The sequence below is a fragment of the Lagopus leucura genome, unplaced genomic scaffold, assembly GCF_019238085.1.
Source record: "Lagopus leucura isolate 7727_CA_CO unplaced genomic scaffold, USGS_WTPT01 Super-Scaffold_100029, whole genome shotgun sequence".
NCBI lineage: Eukaryota > Metazoa > Chordata > Aves > Galliformes > Phasianidae > Lagopus > Lagopus leucura.
In genome coordinates, this window is record NW_024962280.1 from 7,566,140 (window position 1) to 7,586,701 (window position 20,562).

At 43.6% G+C, this 20,562-nt stretch overlaps 2 protein-coding genes across 3 annotated transcripts in view; one reads left to right on the top strand and one right to left on the bottom strand.

Annotated features, from left to right (window-relative positions):
* Positions 1-20,562, bottom strand: part of MCF2L2 (MCF.2 cell line derived transforming sequence-like 2) — a 106,816-nt gene that overhangs the window by 45,339 nt on the left and 40,915 nt on the right. The gene's annotated exons all lie outside the window — the stretch shown is intronic.
* On the top strand, positions 4,512-18,951 carry B3GNT5 (UDP-GlcNAc:betaGal beta-1,3-N-acetylglucosaminyltransferase 5). Of its 2 annotated transcripts, none has more exons than XM_042881215.1 (2): positions 4,512-5,071; positions 17,389-18,951. In XM_042881215.1, exon 2 carries the CDS (start codon positions 17,738-17,740, stop codon positions 18,860-18,862), a length of 1,125 nt encoding a protein of 374 aa, XP_042737149.1. In that variant the 5' UTR covers positions 4,512-5,071; positions 17,389-17,737; the 3' UTR covers positions 18,863-18,951. The 2 variants fall into 2 exon arrangements, with proteins under 2 accessions (XP_042737149.1, XP_042737151.1); XM_042881217.1 differs by lacking the exon at positions 4,512-5,071 and adding an exon at positions 6,012-6,028.

Here is a 20,562-nt window from a genome sequence, read left to right on the forward strand (position 1 = left end):
CTGGGATGGAGGACAGTATCTTCAATTCTCCCAGAGTCCTGGATAGGCATAGCAAGCAGCCAGCCAGCAGATGATGCGGACTGCTGTGACGTGGGGCAAGGCAGAAGCTACCTGTGATCCCAGTCTCCCCATGTGCCTGAAACGAACCCAGCATCAGTATGTGCATGCGGCCAGCTGCATTCCGGGAGCCTGCTGGCAGCAGAGTAACTGCACAGAAAACAAGTTGAGGAATTCCTGGAATTTCTGAAGAGTATTAAAATAACCTTAGAATCCAATAGCAAGCGAGTATGGGAGGTAATAGCAGAAGTGGTTGCTTATCTTTCTTTGATAATTGTTTAAGTGCAAATTTTGTAAGAAAGCATGTGAATGTTGAGACTGATTATTCCGGCTTTTCTCTGCCTTCCAGATTCAAGAGCAAGGATGTGAGGACTTCAGAATGCCTCCAGAACATGCCCCTGTAAGTAAGCTCCTGTATTGTAACAACAAGATATTTTTTCCTCCTGTTCATAATAATTTTCCCAGTTCTCAGAAATATTTGGATCTGTGCAAGGAATGTGTCTCCTCTTGCTGTTCTACAGACATTTCTATCAGCAGCAAGATCTCCCTACATGGCAGCACACACTTCACTTCAAAGATCTTCCCAACCCGTTAGGCAGTAATTAGAGTTTAAGTGTTGGAGCCAATCTGCCTGACAGGGAAGCTTCTCTGAAAACAAAGATTTTGTGAAAGTTGCAAGAGATAATGGTGGACAAGCAATGGCTAGTGGCTTCTTGAAATTTCTCCCGCTGACTCCTCTTTCATTAAGCCTGGCTATAGAACACAGTCCGTTGTGCCTAACAAGAAAGTCAAAAGCACCTCTTTTCTCTTTTAAAATTGAAGTTCCAAGCTCCTCCCCTCTACCAGCTGGAAGCTTTCATGAGTCTGGAAATTAGACTGAGAAGAAATGCTGTTGGGGTTCTACGGTTAACGTGTCACAGTCACTTACCAAGATCTCCTTAGTTAGAATATATGATACTGTGAAATGTGTTACATCATGCACTTAGACACTATGGGATCTTTGCAATGGATCTTACTCATCCCATATGAAAGAGGAAACACATTCATCTCTGACTCTTGTAGAGGTCCCACATCAGTAAAATCTTACTTCCTCTTTTCTGCCATACGCAGCTCTAAAGACTGCAGCAAGCACTTGAACACCAAAGCTTTTAGCAGCATTCCCTGAGCTATTGCTATCTTTTACATCAGTCCACTCCTAAATTTAGCAATTCCCAGACCTAATGGCCATCCAACTTTGCTATTGCTGGTTTAGAATAGGACTCTGGCACAGTATTCTCATTCTGAAAATAGCTTCTAATTCTTTACTTGGGGCAGAAGCACTGTCTTGTTCTACCAATGCAACCCAACGATTCCATGACACAATTAGCCATTTCCATGTAGAGTCACGCACACTGATTAATGAAGCTCCCCAGTCCTTGTTAGATCAATAACACTATGAGAGTGCCTGACCCAGATATTATGATACACGGAATTTAAAGAAATCTCAAATTTGAATCATGTTCAAATCTGCAGTTGGAAAAACTGTCATTTGAGGTACAAACACTTTAAGGCAGAGGCCCACAGGTTGCATACTGCAGGGTCTGAGTTCGCAAAGGTGCTTGGACAGCTGGCTGCTGGCGCGCTCCACAGATGCAGGTAAAGCACGATTTATAGGTATGGTCAGAAGATGAACAATGAGTTTGGACTGTGTATATGCTTGGATACTATTTTGCATGTATGAGCTGCCCCATATACACCTGACAGTGGAGGCTCTCCCAGGTTGTTGTAGTTGATTCTTTTTCATTTAAGTCCTATAAACGCTACCTCAAACTGCAAACCCTACAGCTGGTCATTCACCAAGTTAATTCAGATGTCATGCTATTCATGCTTACAGCCTAAGCTCAGAGTCACACAACCATGAAATCTTAGGTCCAGACTGTACACCGGACTTCACTAGATAACACAGCAGGACACACAGCTGCACTGTGGATATACTAATCCATCCCGTGGAACGGGTCTACATGACAAAGGTGGCAGTAGCTGGACCTGAGGCATGTATCACAACGATCCTGCACAGAACCATGGAGTGGGAGCCTCGATCCCAATCTCCTGCTAAAACTTTTTTAACACGTAAGCAGGCTCCTGTGTTCATTTGTATTTTCTAGACAAGAATGGTCAGAGGGAATTCTTCCCACCTTCCTCGCTCACTGGGAAAGAGCTAAAAGTATACTGTTCAAACCAACAGCAGGAAACAGTAACAGCAGAGCAACACAGATCTGCAGAAATCTCCTACAAGCCCACTAACATCTGTGTTCCTTTAAGTCTTATCAACTCACTATAAATGCTGAAATAGAGGCTGAAGTCTCAACTAGAGCTGATATACATACAAGGAACTGTTCAGTCTAAAATTCTGTTCTGGTAAAGCAGTAAAGCCCTTTGTACTCTAAACACTCATGAAGACTGGAGCTGGTAGCAGTGCATTAATGCAATTAACAAACAAGGTAGGTACTTTCTGGAGAAAAATATCTGTGAAGTGGTTTTTAGACTAACGTTTGATAGCTCTTCCCTACTTCAGCTGTTCACATATGCATCCTGTTATGCATCTCTTTAAGGGATGAGGCCAATATGAACAAGATATGGTGAGGGTGGGATGTTAAAGATTTAATTTGTAATTAAGGGTGATGTTCTTAAAAAAAAACTCCCTTAACAACATTATAGGAGAAAGGGGAAAGGTCAAGCTGCCTGTTAGTGGGGTAATGTGACAAAATAGGAATAAGCAGGAGAGAACGCAAGTACATTTTTGTTAGTATTATTAGAAAATGAAACTCACACCCCCACTGTAATTTCAGGCCAGAAGCAGGCTGCAGTCTGCTCATTTCACTGACAGAAAGACCTCTTCTGAATTGAAAATTCAGCAAAAACCAAGATGGGAAAATAGTGGGCACAAATAAAATCCTTTGAGTGGATGTCACTTTCCAAGAGAAAAGTGGACATAATTTTAAGACAAACTCAGTCATGGCAAACAAAGTCCATGTATGGTGCTTACTGGAAACATTCTCTTTTGTTCTTTACTTTAAATACCTGACTTTGCTTGCTATAGACCTCATTCTACCAAGCTTGCACTACGTTTGAATCATACTTCCCTATACACACAACTTAAAAGTTACATCTCTACTTTCCCAATTGTAAAAATGTGATTCCTTGAAGCTGTGTTCTCTGAAAACAGCGAGAACTGACAATACAGAAATGTTTGGGCTTTGATTTTTAAACGTCTTTGGAACATTTGACTGTGGAAAAATCTGAGCTGAGTTAGTTTGGCAACCTGACCTCCTGCATATCAAAAAAGTTAAACTAAAATGGAGTGTTTGTATTTGTTGAAGAACATGTGAATCATGTTTGTTTTTAATTATTAATTGTGGAAGAAAGAATCCAGTGCTTTTTTATTTTTCCCTCTGGTTTACCAAATTCAGCTGAAAATGAAAACAGGAAAAACTGGTAACACCAGCCAAAGAATCGATAACTTAGAGGTTCTTAAACATCTCTCATCTCATTTGGAAAGGGACTGTTTCATCGCTGAATGTGTGAGAAGGATGACATTTAAAGAGAATAATGAGGGATAAACCTATGAAGTAATGTTTATGAACTAGAGAAAAATTAGCAACTACTGTTCTGGTAAAAAAAAAAAAAAAAATGATGTTTTGTTTTTAAGGCTATTTGCACTGTTATTCAAACACTGCTCAGACAGCACGCCAAATTTATACAATGATCTGCAAACCCTCCCTGCCAGGGCGAACCATCAATTGCAACAATGTTCATTTTGTCTCAGGGCAGAATCCAACAGATGAAGAGAAATCTGCAAAGGGCTACCAAGTGTTTGGTCACACAGAGGCACAGCCCAGGAGAAAGGAAAGGTCAAGTGGGAAGCTCCTCAGGCCTGAAGCTTCCCCAAACAAAACTTGTATTAAAAAGCAACACATCCTTTGTGGGACTGGAAAAAAAGGCTCTGTTTTTTACCCTTTCTGCTTTTGTTGGGTGCCCTTGACAACAGTATTCCTGCCTCCTATTGTCTGTCCCATGTGTAAAAATAAAACAGTTCCTCACCTCACAAAGACGCTGTCAGATTTACGGTTGTATGCTGACAAACACACGCTAATGCTCATGATACGCAGCAGTTAAATTTCTGGGAACTCAGTGATGAGGTCAGGTATTATTTAAATCAGTCACAGTCAAATCAGAAAACAGAAGCTACATGGTGAGCTTGTGTGCAACATTTATGCTCACTGAGAATCATCTCCTAAAACAGAGCAGTTTCTCAATTTACATTGAATAAGCTTGTTTTAGAGGTAGTTTTTCCTCCTTACAGAGGGTTTGCAAAGGACTTTACAGAAGGCGCGCTCCTCCCACGCAGCTTCCTGAGGTAAGCACTCACACCTCAGCTGTGGGACTGACTGAAGCACTTCAGTGAAAAGGAACTTTTCGGCCTCTTAAAACCTGAGAAGAGTTTAGAGCAGGGCACCCTCCTTTGGACGATGCAAATAAATCACCAGCAGTTGTGTTAAAGGTGGGTGGAGAAGCTAAAACCCGTCCTGCCCTGAAGGTTTTCCAGCAAAAGCGAGGAATAACGCTTGCTCTGTGCCCTACGAACTAACCAGCCAACAGCGAGCATTACACAGTGCCTCATGGTTTCGCAGCAGCAGCAGGCTAAACTTTTCACCGTGACTCCCAATGGAACCCGTGAGACAGAAGGAACTTTTTAGCACTTAGAATACCTTTGCCAGACACCTCGTAGCGAGCACGCGGAAAGGAAAAGGAACCGAACCCCGCATCCCTCAGCCCTCGGCACGCGGTGTTTATAAGCGGCGGGAGGCGCCGGGCGGGAGCTGCGGGGCTCGGCGCGGGGGGAGGAGGAGGAGCCCATTGGCTCTCGGGCCGTGGGATCCCATATCCTGCGAGTGAATGAGGCAGCCCGAGAGCGGGCCGGGCGATTCCTCTTCCCCAAGGAAGGAAAGAAGAGAAGGCAGCTGCACTTTTGGTGGTGAGACAACGAAATCCGGGTGGGGCTCCTTTCCCTCCTCATTTCTGGGCTTATTGGTTGGTTCGGTTTGGTTGTTTTTGGTTTGTTTTTTTTTCGTTTCGCCTATTTGTAAGGTGACGAGTCGGGTAATTAAAATTCGCGACGAGGTGCTGTTTTCCTATCGCTTTTCTCGTTTTCTGTCTTCTGCGGGGGGCTGCGGGAGCCGGGCTGCTCGAGGGGGCTGTCTCGCTTCTCTGCAGCTCTGGAACGGCGGTTCCATACTCCAGGCAAACAAGTTTTCCAGCTGCTTTGTTTAAAAGATCTTGGCCGTGCCCCGTTGCCTTGCTTACCCCTTAAAGAAGGGCTGTGTCTACATCGTGCTGAAATCTCACATTTCAGCGAATTTCTAATACCTTTTTCGTGTAGCGTTGTAGCATTTTCCCCCTCAATCTCCGATCACTGCGTGGCTGTCGGCTGTATATTAAAACAAAGCAGAAAACTCGGAAGGCGGCAGCGGTCCTCGCAGGGCTTTCTTCTCCCCCTGAGCCGCAGGGGGACGCCCGCAGGCTCCGAGCGGTGCGACAGCGCGGCCCATTCAAAGTGGAGCAGCTCCCTCTCGTCCTAGGAGCCCCTCTCGCTTTCTGTTTTTTTTTCCTCCAATTCATTATTGCTTCTGGAAAAGTTGTTTTGCTTTGGTTTTTTTTCCCCCTTTTTCCATAGATTTTCTTTTTTTTCCCTTTTTCCCTCCCAACCGCTCCCACCCAAGAAACTCGTAGATCCGGCTGGGAGTTCCTCCGCTCTGCTCCGCGTTGCAACACGGGGCCGCGGGCGCTGGGACAGCCCTGCCCGCCCGGCCTCGGCAGCGCCCTAAGTGTGTGCCAGAGCTACGCGGCCGCAGCATTCCTCATGATTCTGGGGGGGGATCTGCAGAGGAAATCTTGAGAAAATCAGAAGAAGCCTCGAGAAGATGCTTTAAGCGTAAGCGAGAGATGGTGAACGCGTTCAGAAAGTGCATTTCACTCTGCCAGCCTGTGAAGCTCAAAAAGCCTCTTCTGGCTGCGCTCCTGGCCGGGCGGCGGACTCGGGCGGAGGCAGGGCTCCTTTGTTCGCCGGCCGCGTGGCTGGGAGCGGCTCCGCTGTCCCCGGAGCTCCGAGCACTGCGGGGGCTCCGGGCGGGGATGGGTGCTCGGGCTGGAGCGGGGAGGCGGCCGGGGAGGCGGGCTGGACGAAACGGGTGGGTCACGGCGGCTCGCCCTCACTGCGGGAGTCATAGGAGACATCGGGACGTATTGGGAAAAATCTGCTTTGTTAGTTTCTTCTGAGAATGCGGAGTCTCTCTAGAGACAGGAGACTGGCTCGAGTCCAACGCGATCAACCACAAGCATAGCAATGATAGAAGCTTAGATCCTATTTTGGCCGCGGGAAGCTGTGAGAAGTTGGAATGTGTTGCTGTTCTGTGCTGGAGCATCCTCCTAGTGTCTGCTGAGATGTATGCTGAGGGTCTCTTAGCAGTAGTGGGAGCAGCAGTTGGAAAGGGAGAAGGTTAGAAAACATAAATGAACTGGGAGGTGGAAAAGAGAAAATGATTGTCTTTAAGGCAGTACAAATGCTAGCTTTCTTCTTTGTTGAACAGAGCAGGAGACATTAAATTGCAGTTGGTAACAGCTATGGAATACTCCAACAGCGTATCCAGAAGGTGGATCACAGAGCAGGTGGTGCTCTGGGGGTTACACGTTGGTTGTTCTGCACAGAACTAGACTCTTGGAAGCTCACTGTCTGATGTACAAAGAACACAGTCTCAATGCAAATGCCAGCTCTTTCACTGGTGAGGTTTTGTGCTTCTTTTTTTCTGCTGTGAAACTTGACAGCAGTATCTGCTCACTATTCTCTTCCATTAAGTGAATCACAACTGTCGCTGCTTTCTTTGGGATCATAAATTGAGAAACAAAGCAGGAGCTGGGACAGTCCCTGACATCTGGCCAAACTGGAGTAGCAAGTACTGAGACTAGAGATGGTAGTTCACCTACAGACTGGGGAGCAGCATGTGGGAAATCCTGCAAGTCATCACTTATCTGAAATGCTGGTGGCTTATGTATTCTCTGATTCGGTGCTTACACCTTCACATACAGTGTTGTAGAGTCTAGGATATACTAAGCATTGCCTTGTCTCCCCGGGTTGTCAGTCTATGCGTGAAGAATTGTTCGGGTAATCCTTTAATTTGAAGATGTTACTGGGTGGACACAAGTTCTGAGGGGCTTTTATTGGGAAAGCTGGTTCTGTTGCTGCTGCAGTTGGTCTGTTGGGCCTTGGAAGTGGCAGTGATGGATCAGTGCTGCACTAAGTTGTTCTTCCATATGGCTTGCAGAGTACATTAAGGTACCTTCCTAAAATACTGAGTGTCTGGAGTGAGGCTCTCTGGTTATTCAGCAGACTGCGGTAGTAGTTTACCTTTAAAATCTGCTGTCAAGCAGTGTGATCCATTTCTGTCAGGCTGGCCAGAGGTAACAGGGTTTACCACTAGTACAGGAAACATTGTGTATGTGGAATCTCATCAACGTTCAGGAAAGCCTGGTTCAGATCTGGATAGAAGGTTTGCTTAAGTAGCCCCAGTCTGTGCATTCTCAAGCCTTCATGTCTAAAATAATACTCATGGGCACTTGGGAGACTTCTCTTCTTTCATAAGTTTCACAAATAGTAATCTCTTCATCTCTTGATGGTGAAGTGGGTATGCTATAGAAGGATCTTTGAAAGGTTACTCTTGACCTAAATTGCACAGTCAACGGGGAAATGATCACAACACACAGAAAAAGGATAAAGCAACCTTTCCGCTTTCAAACTGCGTCTTTTTAGAATGAACCTGTACCAGTCCTGAAGTTTAACTGCTGATTGAGTGGTTGTGTAGTATGACCCTCAACATAAATAAAGTTGTGGAGATGCTGCTGCTAGGTACCCTGGCTGCTTAAGCAGACAGAGGACAGATGGCCTTGAAAGAAAAGAAAGTTGTAAGGGAAAGCAACAAAGTTTGAAGGACTGTTGAAGAAACTGGTCTACATTTTGCTAATGCAGACTGTCGGAGTTTTTAGTTTACAGTGCAGAACAAGTTTTGCTTGCTTTGAATCAACTTTGTGAGTTTGAGCTTGACTATCTGGTATCATCTACATAGTGCCAGATGTAGTTTTAAACTTGAACAAAAACTGTTAGGTCACTTAAAACTACCAGGAGTGCTGCCATGCCCTTGAGGTGCACTCTCCCCTTTCAGGTGCAGTAAGTCAGTTTCCCAAACAACTTTTGTCAATACAGATTGCTTTTATTGTTGGGAGGTGTTTTGGGGCATAGCAGCTGAGGAAGGTATTTTAGCTAGTTATCTCTGTTAGAGAATAGTTTAAATACAACTTTAATTGCCCCAGATCACTACTGTGGTCAGTCTCTGCTCATTTTTACTGTTGTATCCTTCAACTTTAAAGTTCTTCCATTTGCTTTTCTGGTGAGATCAGAAGTGGTTTGCGCTGAATGAAGTCAGCCTTTTGTCTCAGAGTAGGAAATTTATGGCTTCTCTTGTCTTGCTTTTCTTTCTTTCTTTCTTTCTTTCTTTCTTTTTTAACTGTTACTCATGTATTTGGGGTTCCCCTTGCTGTGGTTAGTTCTTTTGTGACCTACTAATGAATGGATGGATTTTTCCTATACTTGAATTGGTTAACTAAAGAAACTCTAGACTTTCACTTTGCACTTGCCACTTAAGCTGGGATATGTAACACTGCATGTCTTACTGCTAAGATGAGACAAAGTGTTTTTGCAACTCCCTTGCAACTTTCTTGACTTTCCAATAAAATATTTGTTCTTGACTCTTCTAATAGAAAACCTTTACAGCGTGTTAGGCACGGGGTACCAAAAGTGTCAAAGTTGTGACTAAGCTTTTCTGAGTGTGTCAGCTTTGCCTGTCTCTGAGCCTTGAGCTTGCTGTGGTAACTGCAGGTACAGACTTTCTATTGCACTGTTCTCAAAGCTCAACTTCTTAGAGCAATCAGACTTCTTCAGTGGATGACCGTTTTTTTTTTTTTGCTTTGTTTTTTTTCCTTTTCATTAAATTCCCCCCTGTCTTGTGTGCTTCTGCTCGTGTTTTCTGTTCCCATGTTGTGGTCTGTTTCTGAGACTTTCATTTCAGTTTCCACTTCTCTTTGTTTAGAGACACTGCTTTCACTTGGCAATTCTTAACCTGGTGCTGCGTGTATTCCAGTATTTTGTGTAGTTCAGTTACCTTCTTGTTCTTATGTTAGTCTTACATGACGCATATAACTAATTATTTTCCCTGTCTCTAGATGTTATTAAATGGCATGACCTACTATACATCCTGATCAGAGATGAATGCTGCTGGTCAAATGTGAATGGGGAACTTACCTACATCACGTAACTTAGAAAGACTGTAGCCTTGGGGAAGTCTCACTGCTTATCAAACTGTTGTTTTCTGTTGTTTGTTTGTTTGCTTTTAAAGCAGTGAGCTTATGACGTTCTTGCTCCATATACAGTCTTTGGCCTTATTGCATTACAGAAAGCACTGCCTGTAAGATTGAAATTCTCTTTGGTTACCATAAAAGTGGCAGAGGATAATGGCATTCATCCCACCCATCTTTCAGGCAGGCTTAAACAAAGCTTTGCACCACTATTATTCCAGCCAGTCTGCAGCTCCTTTGTATTGAGATGGTTCTCTACCTGTTCTATCATTAAATCTGAAATGTTTGTTCCTCTCTGGCCTGCTTGAAGCAAGCATGGAGACTCCCAACATGTATATAGGAGTCTTCTGCACTGGATCTGTTTGTTTGATGTGTATCATCATTGGTCTAACCAGAAGAAAAAATAAAACAAACCCAATATTTTTGTCTGACTCTAACCTATGAATTTGATGTCTCACTTGTTTTAATGCTCCTGCCTTGGTGCCTGAATGTTAACATGAGTATTCTTTGCGTTTTGACCCTGAAAATGAAGATGCATTCGGAGTGTGAAGCTGAATTGGAGCACAGAGTAGGGTGTTGCTTGAGGAAGAGAGGATAGACTGGAAAGCAGATGAAAGAATACTTGTTCTGAAGTTACATTTAAAACCTGGAATTATTACTGCAAATTCTAGTGTGGTTTAGAAATGGCCATGATAGGAAATCATTAGCCTTTTGCTTCAATGAGCCCTTCATAGCTCTTCAAATTCCCTTTATTTTTAAATATTTTGCCTGGCAATAATACTTAAAGTGAGGCTGCACAGAAAGATAGCCAGTTATCTCAGTCTTATTAAAACTGAAGGTTAAATTTGGCAGTTGGAAGGGCAAGTTTGCTTCATATCCTTAAGCTTAACCTTTGAATACGGCCTATAGACTGGAATGGATATTATGAAGAAAATAAGCAGGAAATAACATTCCCAGATCCAGCTACAAGTAAGTAGATGCCATCCTTTCTGCCCCTTGTTTCAAACATTTTTTTAGGCGGGGCTGTGTTGTGGCTCTTAGACTTTCTAATCTACTGCAAAACAGGCATGGGGGGGGTGGTGTTTCTTCTGCAAACAACAGTTCTGTCCTTCCTAAAACTAATTTTTTATTTTAAAATAAATGCTTTTGCCTTCCCTGTAACTGTGATTGTCTGTGACTCTCCTGGAGCTGTGTAGCTGTCTCACTATTCTTGCTCGGAAGCTTAGTGGAAGATGGACCCTTGAAAATTAACAAGGGACCTAAACTTAACCAGCATCTGTTTCAGATTTAGCTGTGTGGAATTCCAGCACAGACAAGTGAGAAAATTCTGTAGCTTGGGAGAATTTCAGATCAGTGCACGCACTGCTAATTAAATATTCCTCCTTAAACTGAGGCTACAGGAGATATTAAGCTGGAAGATTCTGCGGTAGCCAGTTGAGCAGTACGGCTCTCCATACGGTGTTTTCATCATACCTTCTTTAGATATTTAAACTGACAGAGAAGTTCTGTGAGCAAAAGGAAACGGCTTGATGTGCAGTGGACAGTAATGGGTGCCTGTAGTAGGAGCAATGGAAATACAGTATTTACGTAGACTCTGTGACATTGCTCATCTTTGTGTAGCATTTAGAATCTCTGTTGATGTGGTACCTATGCAGCAATTATGAGAAGTTAAAAACGCAGTAATAAAAACTTGTTCTGAAAGCTGGGTTCTCCACAGATGATTACTGAGTAATTGGGCACAGGCATTTAGACCAAAACAGGAAAACAAGCTGTGGAAGTGTGATTTTTAACTCTTCGTAAAGAAACACTAGGTGTGCTTAATGAGCTGTAATTGCAGTCAGTGAATCATGTAAATAGGGGCTTATAAGCAAAGCAGTATCTTGCTGAACATCACTACAAAGATCTGAGTTCCTTACTCTGTGAGCACAAAAACAATGCACTCGTTTTCACATACACAGTCATCACATAACTGTTACAGTCAGCCTGACGGCAAGTCTGCCTACAGCATGGCTTGGACTTCAGCTTTAGGCTAAGGTACTTTTTCTTGAAATGTGCCCAGTACTCACAGCCATTAAGCATGTGAAGTGGCAGTTCATGTATTTCCTGTATTTTTTATTGTCTTTCCTTTCTGCTATTTATTTTTTTCTTGGTGAAGAAAACAACAGCCTGTATGCATCTGCTTTTGTGCTTCTTGTAGAATGAAAAGGGGTTTCTTCGTTAATCACAGGAAGTAGCAGCTCTGATCCTCAGTGTATTGGTACTTATCAAAAGCCCTTGCTCTTGTACAATACAGCTGAGAATCCAACTGAATCTGTTTTTTTTTTTTTTGTTTGTTTACTGTACAGATCAGGGATACTTAAACACAGTTCTGCACAAGTTCTTTTGACATTTAAGCCCTGCCATCTACATCCATGGGGAGGTAACGCTATTAACAGCTGCAGCTAATGTGCTCTGCCTGTTTTCTGCTTACTACTGTCTTAGTATGGAGGAGCTGAGAGGAATATGCACCCATCTGCCACATCATTAAATACCAGTGCTGAAGTGAGTTTACATAAATGCAGACTGCTGCTTAGTGTAGCATTAGAGCTCATCAGTGCCGTCTTCCAAAACGCACGTGATGGGTTGTAGACTGTAAGGTGCCATTACAGACTTTGTAGGCACAGCCCATGTCTCAGAAATGTGATTTGCCTTCATAGACGTTAAGTATGTACTTGATCAACCTTCTCAGAAAATGAGAGCATGTGGCCTCCATTGTGTCACTGCCAGACTCTGAAACTTTAATCACTGGCAACGCAGAGAACCATCTCTCTTCACTCAGTCTGCTGCACAGAAGCATAGAACCTCATGTTGGTACTTGCATATGTTATGCAAAATCCCTTGGACCAAAACATTTGTATTTTGTAGGCTTTTATTCTGGAAGATAGAAGTCCTGTCTAGCTTGTCTGGGGAAGTCTATATTGGCTCTAGCAGGTTAAAGCAACTGAAAACAGTTGAAATCAGTGTAGTCTGGTGCTTGAAAGGAGTGGTCCTATCCTGCTATCTGCATAAGTTCTAGGAAACTTCTGCTGAAAACCACTGGAGAAGAGGGGCAAACCTCTAAAACCTCTATCTAGATTCTGGCAGATGCCTCTGCCTAGGTTTGTCTGTAGCAGCTGGGAAGCTTGCTGCTCCACTTTTAAGGAAACAACTAATTCTTATCTTTTCTACCCAGTTTGTGTGGCGAGTGCAAAATGTCTGCAGGCACTAAACCTCTGCTGTTTCCTAGCAGTCCTTGGCATTTACAGCCTGTTCTTCTGCTTCCAACCCTGAAGAAGCTGAAATGTGTTAATCAGCTGCCATCTGATGTTTTTCCATCCTTTGAATTTCTCTGCCAAAGAACACACAAAAACATTAGGTGCCAAGTGAGAAGCACCAAGTGGTTGCAGCTTTCAATGTCTGTCACTTTTCTACATGCTGCCATAGGCTTTTCATGACAAGAAGTTGCCCAAGAGATACTGCTGTAATGTGGTGCCTTTTTTCTAATAGAGGGATCCTTCTTGACTGAGCAACCACAGAATCATTTAAGAAGTTCAAGCTTAGGAAGATGCTGATGCCCACCTTCTGAAAATCAGGCCTGTGTTTGACTTGAGAGAGTCTCAGTGCACACGTCAGCATTTAAGAATGCTGATTCTACTGTGCCGGGAAATTGAAACCCTCACTGCAAATTGCAGGCAAACTGAAATGCGCAGCCAAAGCTTGCATGTGGAATTGCAGGTGATGGATTAAATGGTCTTGAAACCAAGCTTCAGTCATTTCTTCACTTATGTTTCTTATTACACAAAGTTCGTCACTTGTCTTTCTATCCTTTTCATACATCTTTCTTGCACTAGACTGATTCTTCTCAACTGTTACCTTGTTGAACTTTTTCCTTAAATGCCTGACTTCCATATCTCATGAGTTTTGTATAGAACAAGGTGTAACTAATTGGTTTTTTGCTGCTTGAAATTTTCATTGCAGAATGTGTGCATGTGCTGTCTTTCAATGCAGGAGGTTATGAGCTATGTAGGAAGGAAGGATCAGCAAGTACCTTCCTGCAGCACTCTGGCTTTTGCCAGCTTTTGTTATACACATTCCTAACGTGCTGGGGAAGTGGTGCTGCAGCTGAGATCCCAGTGACTGAAGAATTCCAGCAGGATGAAGCACCTCTGCAATGGTAAACTAAGACTATCCAGCAAGCTGATCTGAAGTAATTTACATGACAGGGCTGTCCTGCTCAGTCCAAAAGCCTGTCCTAGGGGGCTTCTTGTTCTCCATAGTGACGATAAAGCCTGGAAGTAGCCTTAGGTAAAACTGAAAGCTGTAGAAACAATGGATGTGTTACTTAGTTCTGCAAAACAAGTCCCCTGAGCCCTGTTGTAAACTGAAGTTAGCTCCTAGATGCAGCCTGACCTAAATCAACCTCCTGTGATCGCTTTGCACACTCTTGCAATCAGCGTTCCCTCTGGGTCCTTCCTGTGAATGTGTGTGTTTCATGTCTGAGATGCCTGTATCTTTACTTTCTTGTCTCCTCACCGGGCTTTCAAAAACTTGTTTTACTTCTATCCCGAAATTAACTTCATACTGACTTTCTCAAATACTTCTGTGGACACTTCAGGTAGCTCCCTGCAGACCTGCTGTCCACAGTGGGCACTCCACAAATCATCATGAAGGCTTCCTATTGCATAACGCTTTCCTGGGATGAAAGCAGAACTAGCATATTAATTAACTGAATGCGAGGTACGGAACTGCAACCCCAGTTGCTACATTCAAATGAACACTTTTATTTATGGTAATGCCAATAGGTTAAATATACAAACCCCTCTGGGAAGAGTAGGATTGCTGCAGGGTGGAAAAAGCTTTTAGTGCCTGCAACTGGGGGAAGAACACACAGAGCTCTGACTTTTTTTTATTGTTAGAACTATCTGAAGGGAAGGCAGCCCTTCCCACAGGAGCTATGTGGGAGCTTGGTTCTCCCAGTCTCTCTTCAGTCCAAAAGTACATCTAAAAGCTTCCAAGCCACAAGTAAGAAAATGCACACCAAGAAGCAAAAACATCTTAATTATAGTCAGGAAAAAAAAAAAAAAAAAAAAAAAAAGACTGCCAAGCATAATTTTATCTGTTCTACTGTTTCCTCTTGCTAGGAAGAAAATTGCTTTTTTTATTGTTGGTTTTCTTCCTTCAGAATTAAGAGAACCCATTGGCAGTAAATAGCTTCTGTGGGGTACAGGTTGAGTCACTTGTTAAGAGGAAGAGGGCATGACTAAGTCCAATGGATGGGTATTGCAAAGGGCTATGAAATTCATGCACTGAATGAGATTCTTTGACATTATCACTTCTACAAGTCTACGGGCTTCTTTTGTTTGTTTCTGAAGATGACGGGCTGTCAGAGGAGGGAAGCCTCTTTAAAAGTTACCAGCACTACTTAACTATAATTGCGTTTGAACTTAATCTGAGGAGGACTCCGAAGAAATTCTCTACTAAATGCTGATTTAATTCCCTTGAACTAGATCAAATGAGACTAGGCTTAAAACCTTTTAGTCAGTTTTTTTTTAAGCCTTGGGTTTGTTTTTTTTCTTGCTTGCTTTTTTTTTTTTTTTTTTCTTCTCAAGGACAAACTAATTTTCTATCCAGCTCCTCTGACTGAGAGGATACTAGAGAGCAGGAAGTGCGGTCCATGCTCACCTTGTCCCCTCACATCTGCTCCATAATAAAAGCTATTTGCACAGGGATTTCTGTGGGGATTTTATTGCTGTTGGGTCAGTCTCAAGTTAACCCCATTGTTCTGTGCTGTTGACTGTTGTCCTTTTACCAGGGGACACAAGCAATTGTAGATTTCTGCTAAAATGTTAGCAAAGTACACTCCATAAAAGCTGTACTTTGTGATTGGCATTATGCTAAGTTTCCAGGAACTTGCCAAGTACAGGTACATGGCCTTGTGCTGACTAATTGAGAAGTCAGACAGCTGCTATTAAGCTATTCTGATGGCACTAGGCAACGCGACCAGTCAGACTGTCACTCTTTTTTTTTCCCTCCCGTCTGTGCCAATGATAGCATTGCCAAAAGCTTTACGGTGCAACCCTCATTCTTCCATTTCCGTGACATCTGCTGTATAGAAGTCAACAACCTGATGGCACCTTTTGTAAACTTAACTGGGTGAGGCAGTGCTGCAGCATTTGTTAGCTGGCCAATTTCATGCAGTGTGCAGATTTGTGAAGAGGAGCTCAAACAAGCATGCAGGATAGAGGGGAAAACAAAAACTGATCTTCATTTTCAGAAAGCAGTATATACTTTTAGACCTGATCCCCTCCAAAGGTGCTGTCAAATGCTCGGATTTCTGTAGCCTCTTGTCTACATCCCCATGCTTCATCTGAAACAACAATCTTTGCAGTAATGTTCTACTACAGAGTCGCTGAGCTTATAACTCTGGGGTGCATTGTTTAAGATAATGTTTCCAAAAATACAGTGGATTTAAACCAATACTATAAAAAGTGCTGACTGACTGATTGTTACTCTGCAGACTGCCCATACAGCTTTTCTGTTATGCTCTACAGTCTGCAAGCCTCAGTGTACCAATCCATGGCTCCGTTTTTAGCCATCAGCTCTCTACCCTGTGGTGATTACTACAGCACAGAAGTGCACCAAGTTCTGCTATTGCCATCTAATTCCTTGCTTTCTCCTAATGCTGTCTAGTCGCAAGACGTCAAGTAGGTAAAATAATCTTTCCAAGTGCTTGTGTTGCATTTTAACTTCTAATATAACAGCAGAAGCTCCTGTTCTTTGCTTTGGAGGCTGTTTGCCTGCAGTAAGTGCTTAACAAGCAGGGTGCCGTTCCTTGGTGTGTGCTTCTGGCTCTGCTGAACATGGTGCTCTTACAGGGTGGGCAGCTAGCTGCTTCCTTTGGGCTGTTGTGCAGAGAGACTAAGCTCTGGGTACAGGAACAGAATGTTGGGTTTTGCACAGCATGAAGGTTTTGGTGGCTTTGTTTTCGATTCCTCCCCAAAACCTGAGCTGGTGGCAGAGAGGAAGTCCTGCGGGAGCTCTGTGCTGCAAGTGCAACTGTCAAGAGCCTAGCTGAGGGGCTTGCGGCTCCGGCTGGTGCACAGGCAATCCAAGACGGGTGGAGATAGCTTCTGTCAGCACGGTCGGCCAAAAATCACAGGTCCCAAGCTAACCACAGGGCGTCTGTCGGGGGTCAGTGAGGCGTGCCTCTTCTTGGCTCTTTTTAGTCCTTTTGTGGACACGAGAGGGCTGCTTCCCCTCCAGGAGCCTGTCCCAGGGCTCCAGCTGGTTGGAGGCACCCTGCGCCCTGCCCGGGGCCGGCGCTGCGCCTCGCGCCTTCCTGCCCTGCCCTCAGGGCGGCCGCGCGGGGTCGGAGGTGCAGCCCTGCCCTTCTGGGCGGCCGTGAGGGGCGCGGTGGGACTGCGCTGGGGCGGCCCCGCGGCTCTCTCTCCGGAGGAAGGAAGGCAGCCCCGGTCGGCTCCAGGAGCCTGGTTGAAAGGGAAGGTGTGAGGGAGAGGGGCCGCCTGGGGGACCCGCGGCGAGGGGGCGAGGGCTGCCCCGCGGCTCTGGCCGTTGGTGGCACGGCCACCCGCGCCTGGGAGCCGTTACGGCGTCTGGGCGGGCTTTGCCCTGTGAGAGGCTGCCGGAGACACCCGGAGCGCTTGGACGGTGAGCAGCTTGCCTTGCGGCTTGAAGGATTTGAACCAAATGTTGTCATCTGTTGGTTAGCAGCAGAGGGTTTTCCTGCCCCAGGCTCTCCTTCACTAACGCCTGCCAGGCTTCAGGCTAACTTCCCTCAGGCTACTACTTTCCTCCCTGACACAATACCCGATGAGGTAACAGCACCTTGCTAACACTTCTTCCCCTTCTTAGGATTTGTCGTGAATGAAATCAGCACGTGAGAAGATCTAATTGGAACTGTAAGTTTACTTGAAGATGCCACAAAGGGAAGAACTCATCTGCAAGTCTTGTCTTTCAGAGCTGTCTGCTCTCTTCCAGTACAAGAAGAATGTTTTTGAGAAAGATGACTTGTGAAAACCGTGCAGGAAGTTGGGTTTGTGATACTGAGTGAGAGACATCATGCCTTACAGCGGACACTTATCCTGAAGGACTGACACTGTGCTCTCAAAGTAAACTGCAAGCACTCTTTATAAACACAACAGAGAAGACAAAAATAATTCTGATCCTAAACAGGAATAAGAATTACAAGAACTGCATCAGAATGTTTGTTAGTCCTAGAAGAGTCAGAAAATGCCAGTTCTTGCAGATATTTGCCACTTGCTTCATACTGTGTGTCATGATTTTCTGGGGACCATTTGATAATCGCTTTGTAAGCCATATGAAGTCCTATTCATACAGATACCTCATAAACAGCTACAATTTTGTGAATGACAGCCTGTCCATCAGTAGGGATAACATGGACAGAGTAGCAAGCTACCAGTACTTGATGAACCACAGGGAGAAATGTCAACAGCAGGATGTCCTTCTCCTGTTGTTTGTGAAGTCTTCTCCTGAAAACCGTCATCGGAGGGATGCAATTCGACAGACTTGGGGTAATGAGAAATATGTTCGTTCTAAACTTAATGCCAACATTAAAACCCTTTTTGCTTTGGGACAACCAACAGATCATTTGCGGCAAAGAGACCTTTATCTGGAAGACCAGAAATACAGCGATTTGATTCAGCAAGATTTCTTGGATACTTTTCACAACCTTACTACTAAATTACTTCTACAGTTCAGCTGGGTAAATGCCTACTGTCCTCATGCCAGGTTTATTATGTCTGCAGATGATGATATATTTATCCATATGCCAAATCTTGTTGCTTATCTCCAAAGTCTAGCACAAATGGGTGTTCAGGATCTCTGGATTGGCCGTGTCCATCGTGGATCCCCTCCCGTAAGAGATAAGACTAGCAAATACTATGTTCCATATGAAATGTACCAGTGGCCCTCGTATCCTGACTACACAGCAGGAGCTGCGTATGTAATATCAAGTGATGTAGCAGCTAAAGTATATGAGGCTTCATTGACTCTCAATACCAGTCTTTATATAGATGATGTCTTCATGGGCCTCTGTGCCAACAAAATGGGAATTGTACCACAGTACCATGCCTTTTTTTCTGGGGAAGGAAAGGCTCCATATCATCCCTGCATTTACAACAGAATGATGACATCTCATGGACACGTGGATGACCTTCACTATCTCTGGAAGCAGGCTACCGATCCCAAAGTTAAAAAGCTTTCCTCGGGGCTCTGGAGTAGAATATACTGCAGAATAGCTAATATTATGCTTCTCTGTAAGCTGTATTATGAGAACACATACCCTTGTTCAGCTGCATTTTCCTAATACTTGAATATCTGTTGAAGATCCACTGAGCCAAAACAGAGCAACAACTCTTTTTTGCTGTTTATTCAAAATATACGTAAATGTGAATAGCTGGGGTGGGCTTGGGAGGGGTGGGATAGGAAATGAAGCAGGGTAGTGGGAGGATGGTGCCAAGTCCTGTTCAGAAACTGTTATTGGAATAGCTCTCCTATTGTACCACAACTTTCTACATTGTAGCCTGCTTTATTACTATTATTTTTTTTACACCCTTCACAGGATGAGAATCTGAATTATATGGTCATTAAATGAACTATAATGGACTTCTAGACTTTGAAATGGTTGGTGAAAATATCACTTATTTTGAATTTGTTAGCAAGTCCTAAGGTTTTTTTTTTCTTTTTAAAAAGCTAAGGCATGTGACTTTTTAAAAAAGTCTACTGCATGAAAATGAAGTAGACCTTTCAAAACGAGAGGAAGGAGAACTTGTGACTCAGTTTAGTAGTTCAAGGCAATGTAAATTGGTTACATATATTCAGTATTTTTGAATGCTTTATGGAAAGTATGCCTGGACCTGCACAACTGACGAAGTACAGGAAGTGTAGACCTGCTACAGTCTTTTTCTCAAAGCCCCCTCTATCTCTGAAGTAAGGAAACAGTGTCTGAGTGCCCTTTAACTTGCTTCTTCAAAGCAGCAAATGAGCTCCCTTTAGATCAGAAGTGAACTGGAAAGGATGAAAATCTAGTGTTTAAGTCAAAGCTCTGTCTTCTGAAAAGTTAAGCTGTATATTAAAACAATCCAGTCTTTAATAAGACAATAGACTAAGTGCATTTAAGACTGGTCTTCTAACAGTGGTTCTGTTTTCTTTTGTTCATAGTCCTAAAGGTGAAAAGCAAGAGAAAGTCATAGTTGTGTTCCTTGAGAGTGTTATCTATAGCCAATTTGAAGCAGTTAGTGATTTTAAAGAGCAAAGTTTCATGTTTAGCATTTGTTAAATAAGGAGAATGTTTTCTGCACAAAGGTTCGATGTCATGGTGAAAGGTTAGGCAGATGGTGATCCACAGAAACTCAATACACAAAATCACAATCACTAAAACATTTCTCAAGCCTTTTCCTGAAGAGAAAAGACTCTGTACAATGTCATGGTAGTCTCTGTCCCCAGAAGCCTGTCTCTTGAATAGAGCTAACTGTTAATATCACATGCAGGAAGAACCAAATACCTGTGCATTGTAAATCTAGGTAGTGCTGAAATTCTGGGTGTTGAGTTGTATTGTGGTGCCATCTAAATGTTGTTCAAAAAAAAAAAAAAAAAAAACAAAAAAAAAAAAGTGGTTCTGAGATGTCTGCAGTCTTTTCTTGTATAACGTACTAATGGTGTCTTTACAGTCTCACAGGACGGCTAACTTGGTTGTGGTAGCTCTTCCTGGAGCAGGCACAGGCTATGCAAAGGGCAGTCAGATATTGCTTGTGAACTGATTCAATACTGGAGCAAGTTAGTGTAGGTAATGTCATTAAAAACTACTTCTGAAAGATTGAATGAGACAAGTTTATCAGCAAGCAGGAACATGCAACCCAAGAACTTCGGGGTACCAGCGATCTGTCACAGTCATGGGATCTGCTGATAATGTACTGCCTATGGAAGCAATGCTCCTTGCTTTCTGGGATGTCTAAAGCTGGCCTTTTCTCCTCTGCCTGAAGTTTGTTGCTGCTGTGTGGAGCAGTG

Coding starts and splice junctions, on each gene's coding strand:
- B3GNT5 (XM_042881215.1), top strand. CDS start 17,738: ATGTTTGTTAGTCCTAGAAGAGTCAGAAAATGCCAGTTCTTGCAGATA.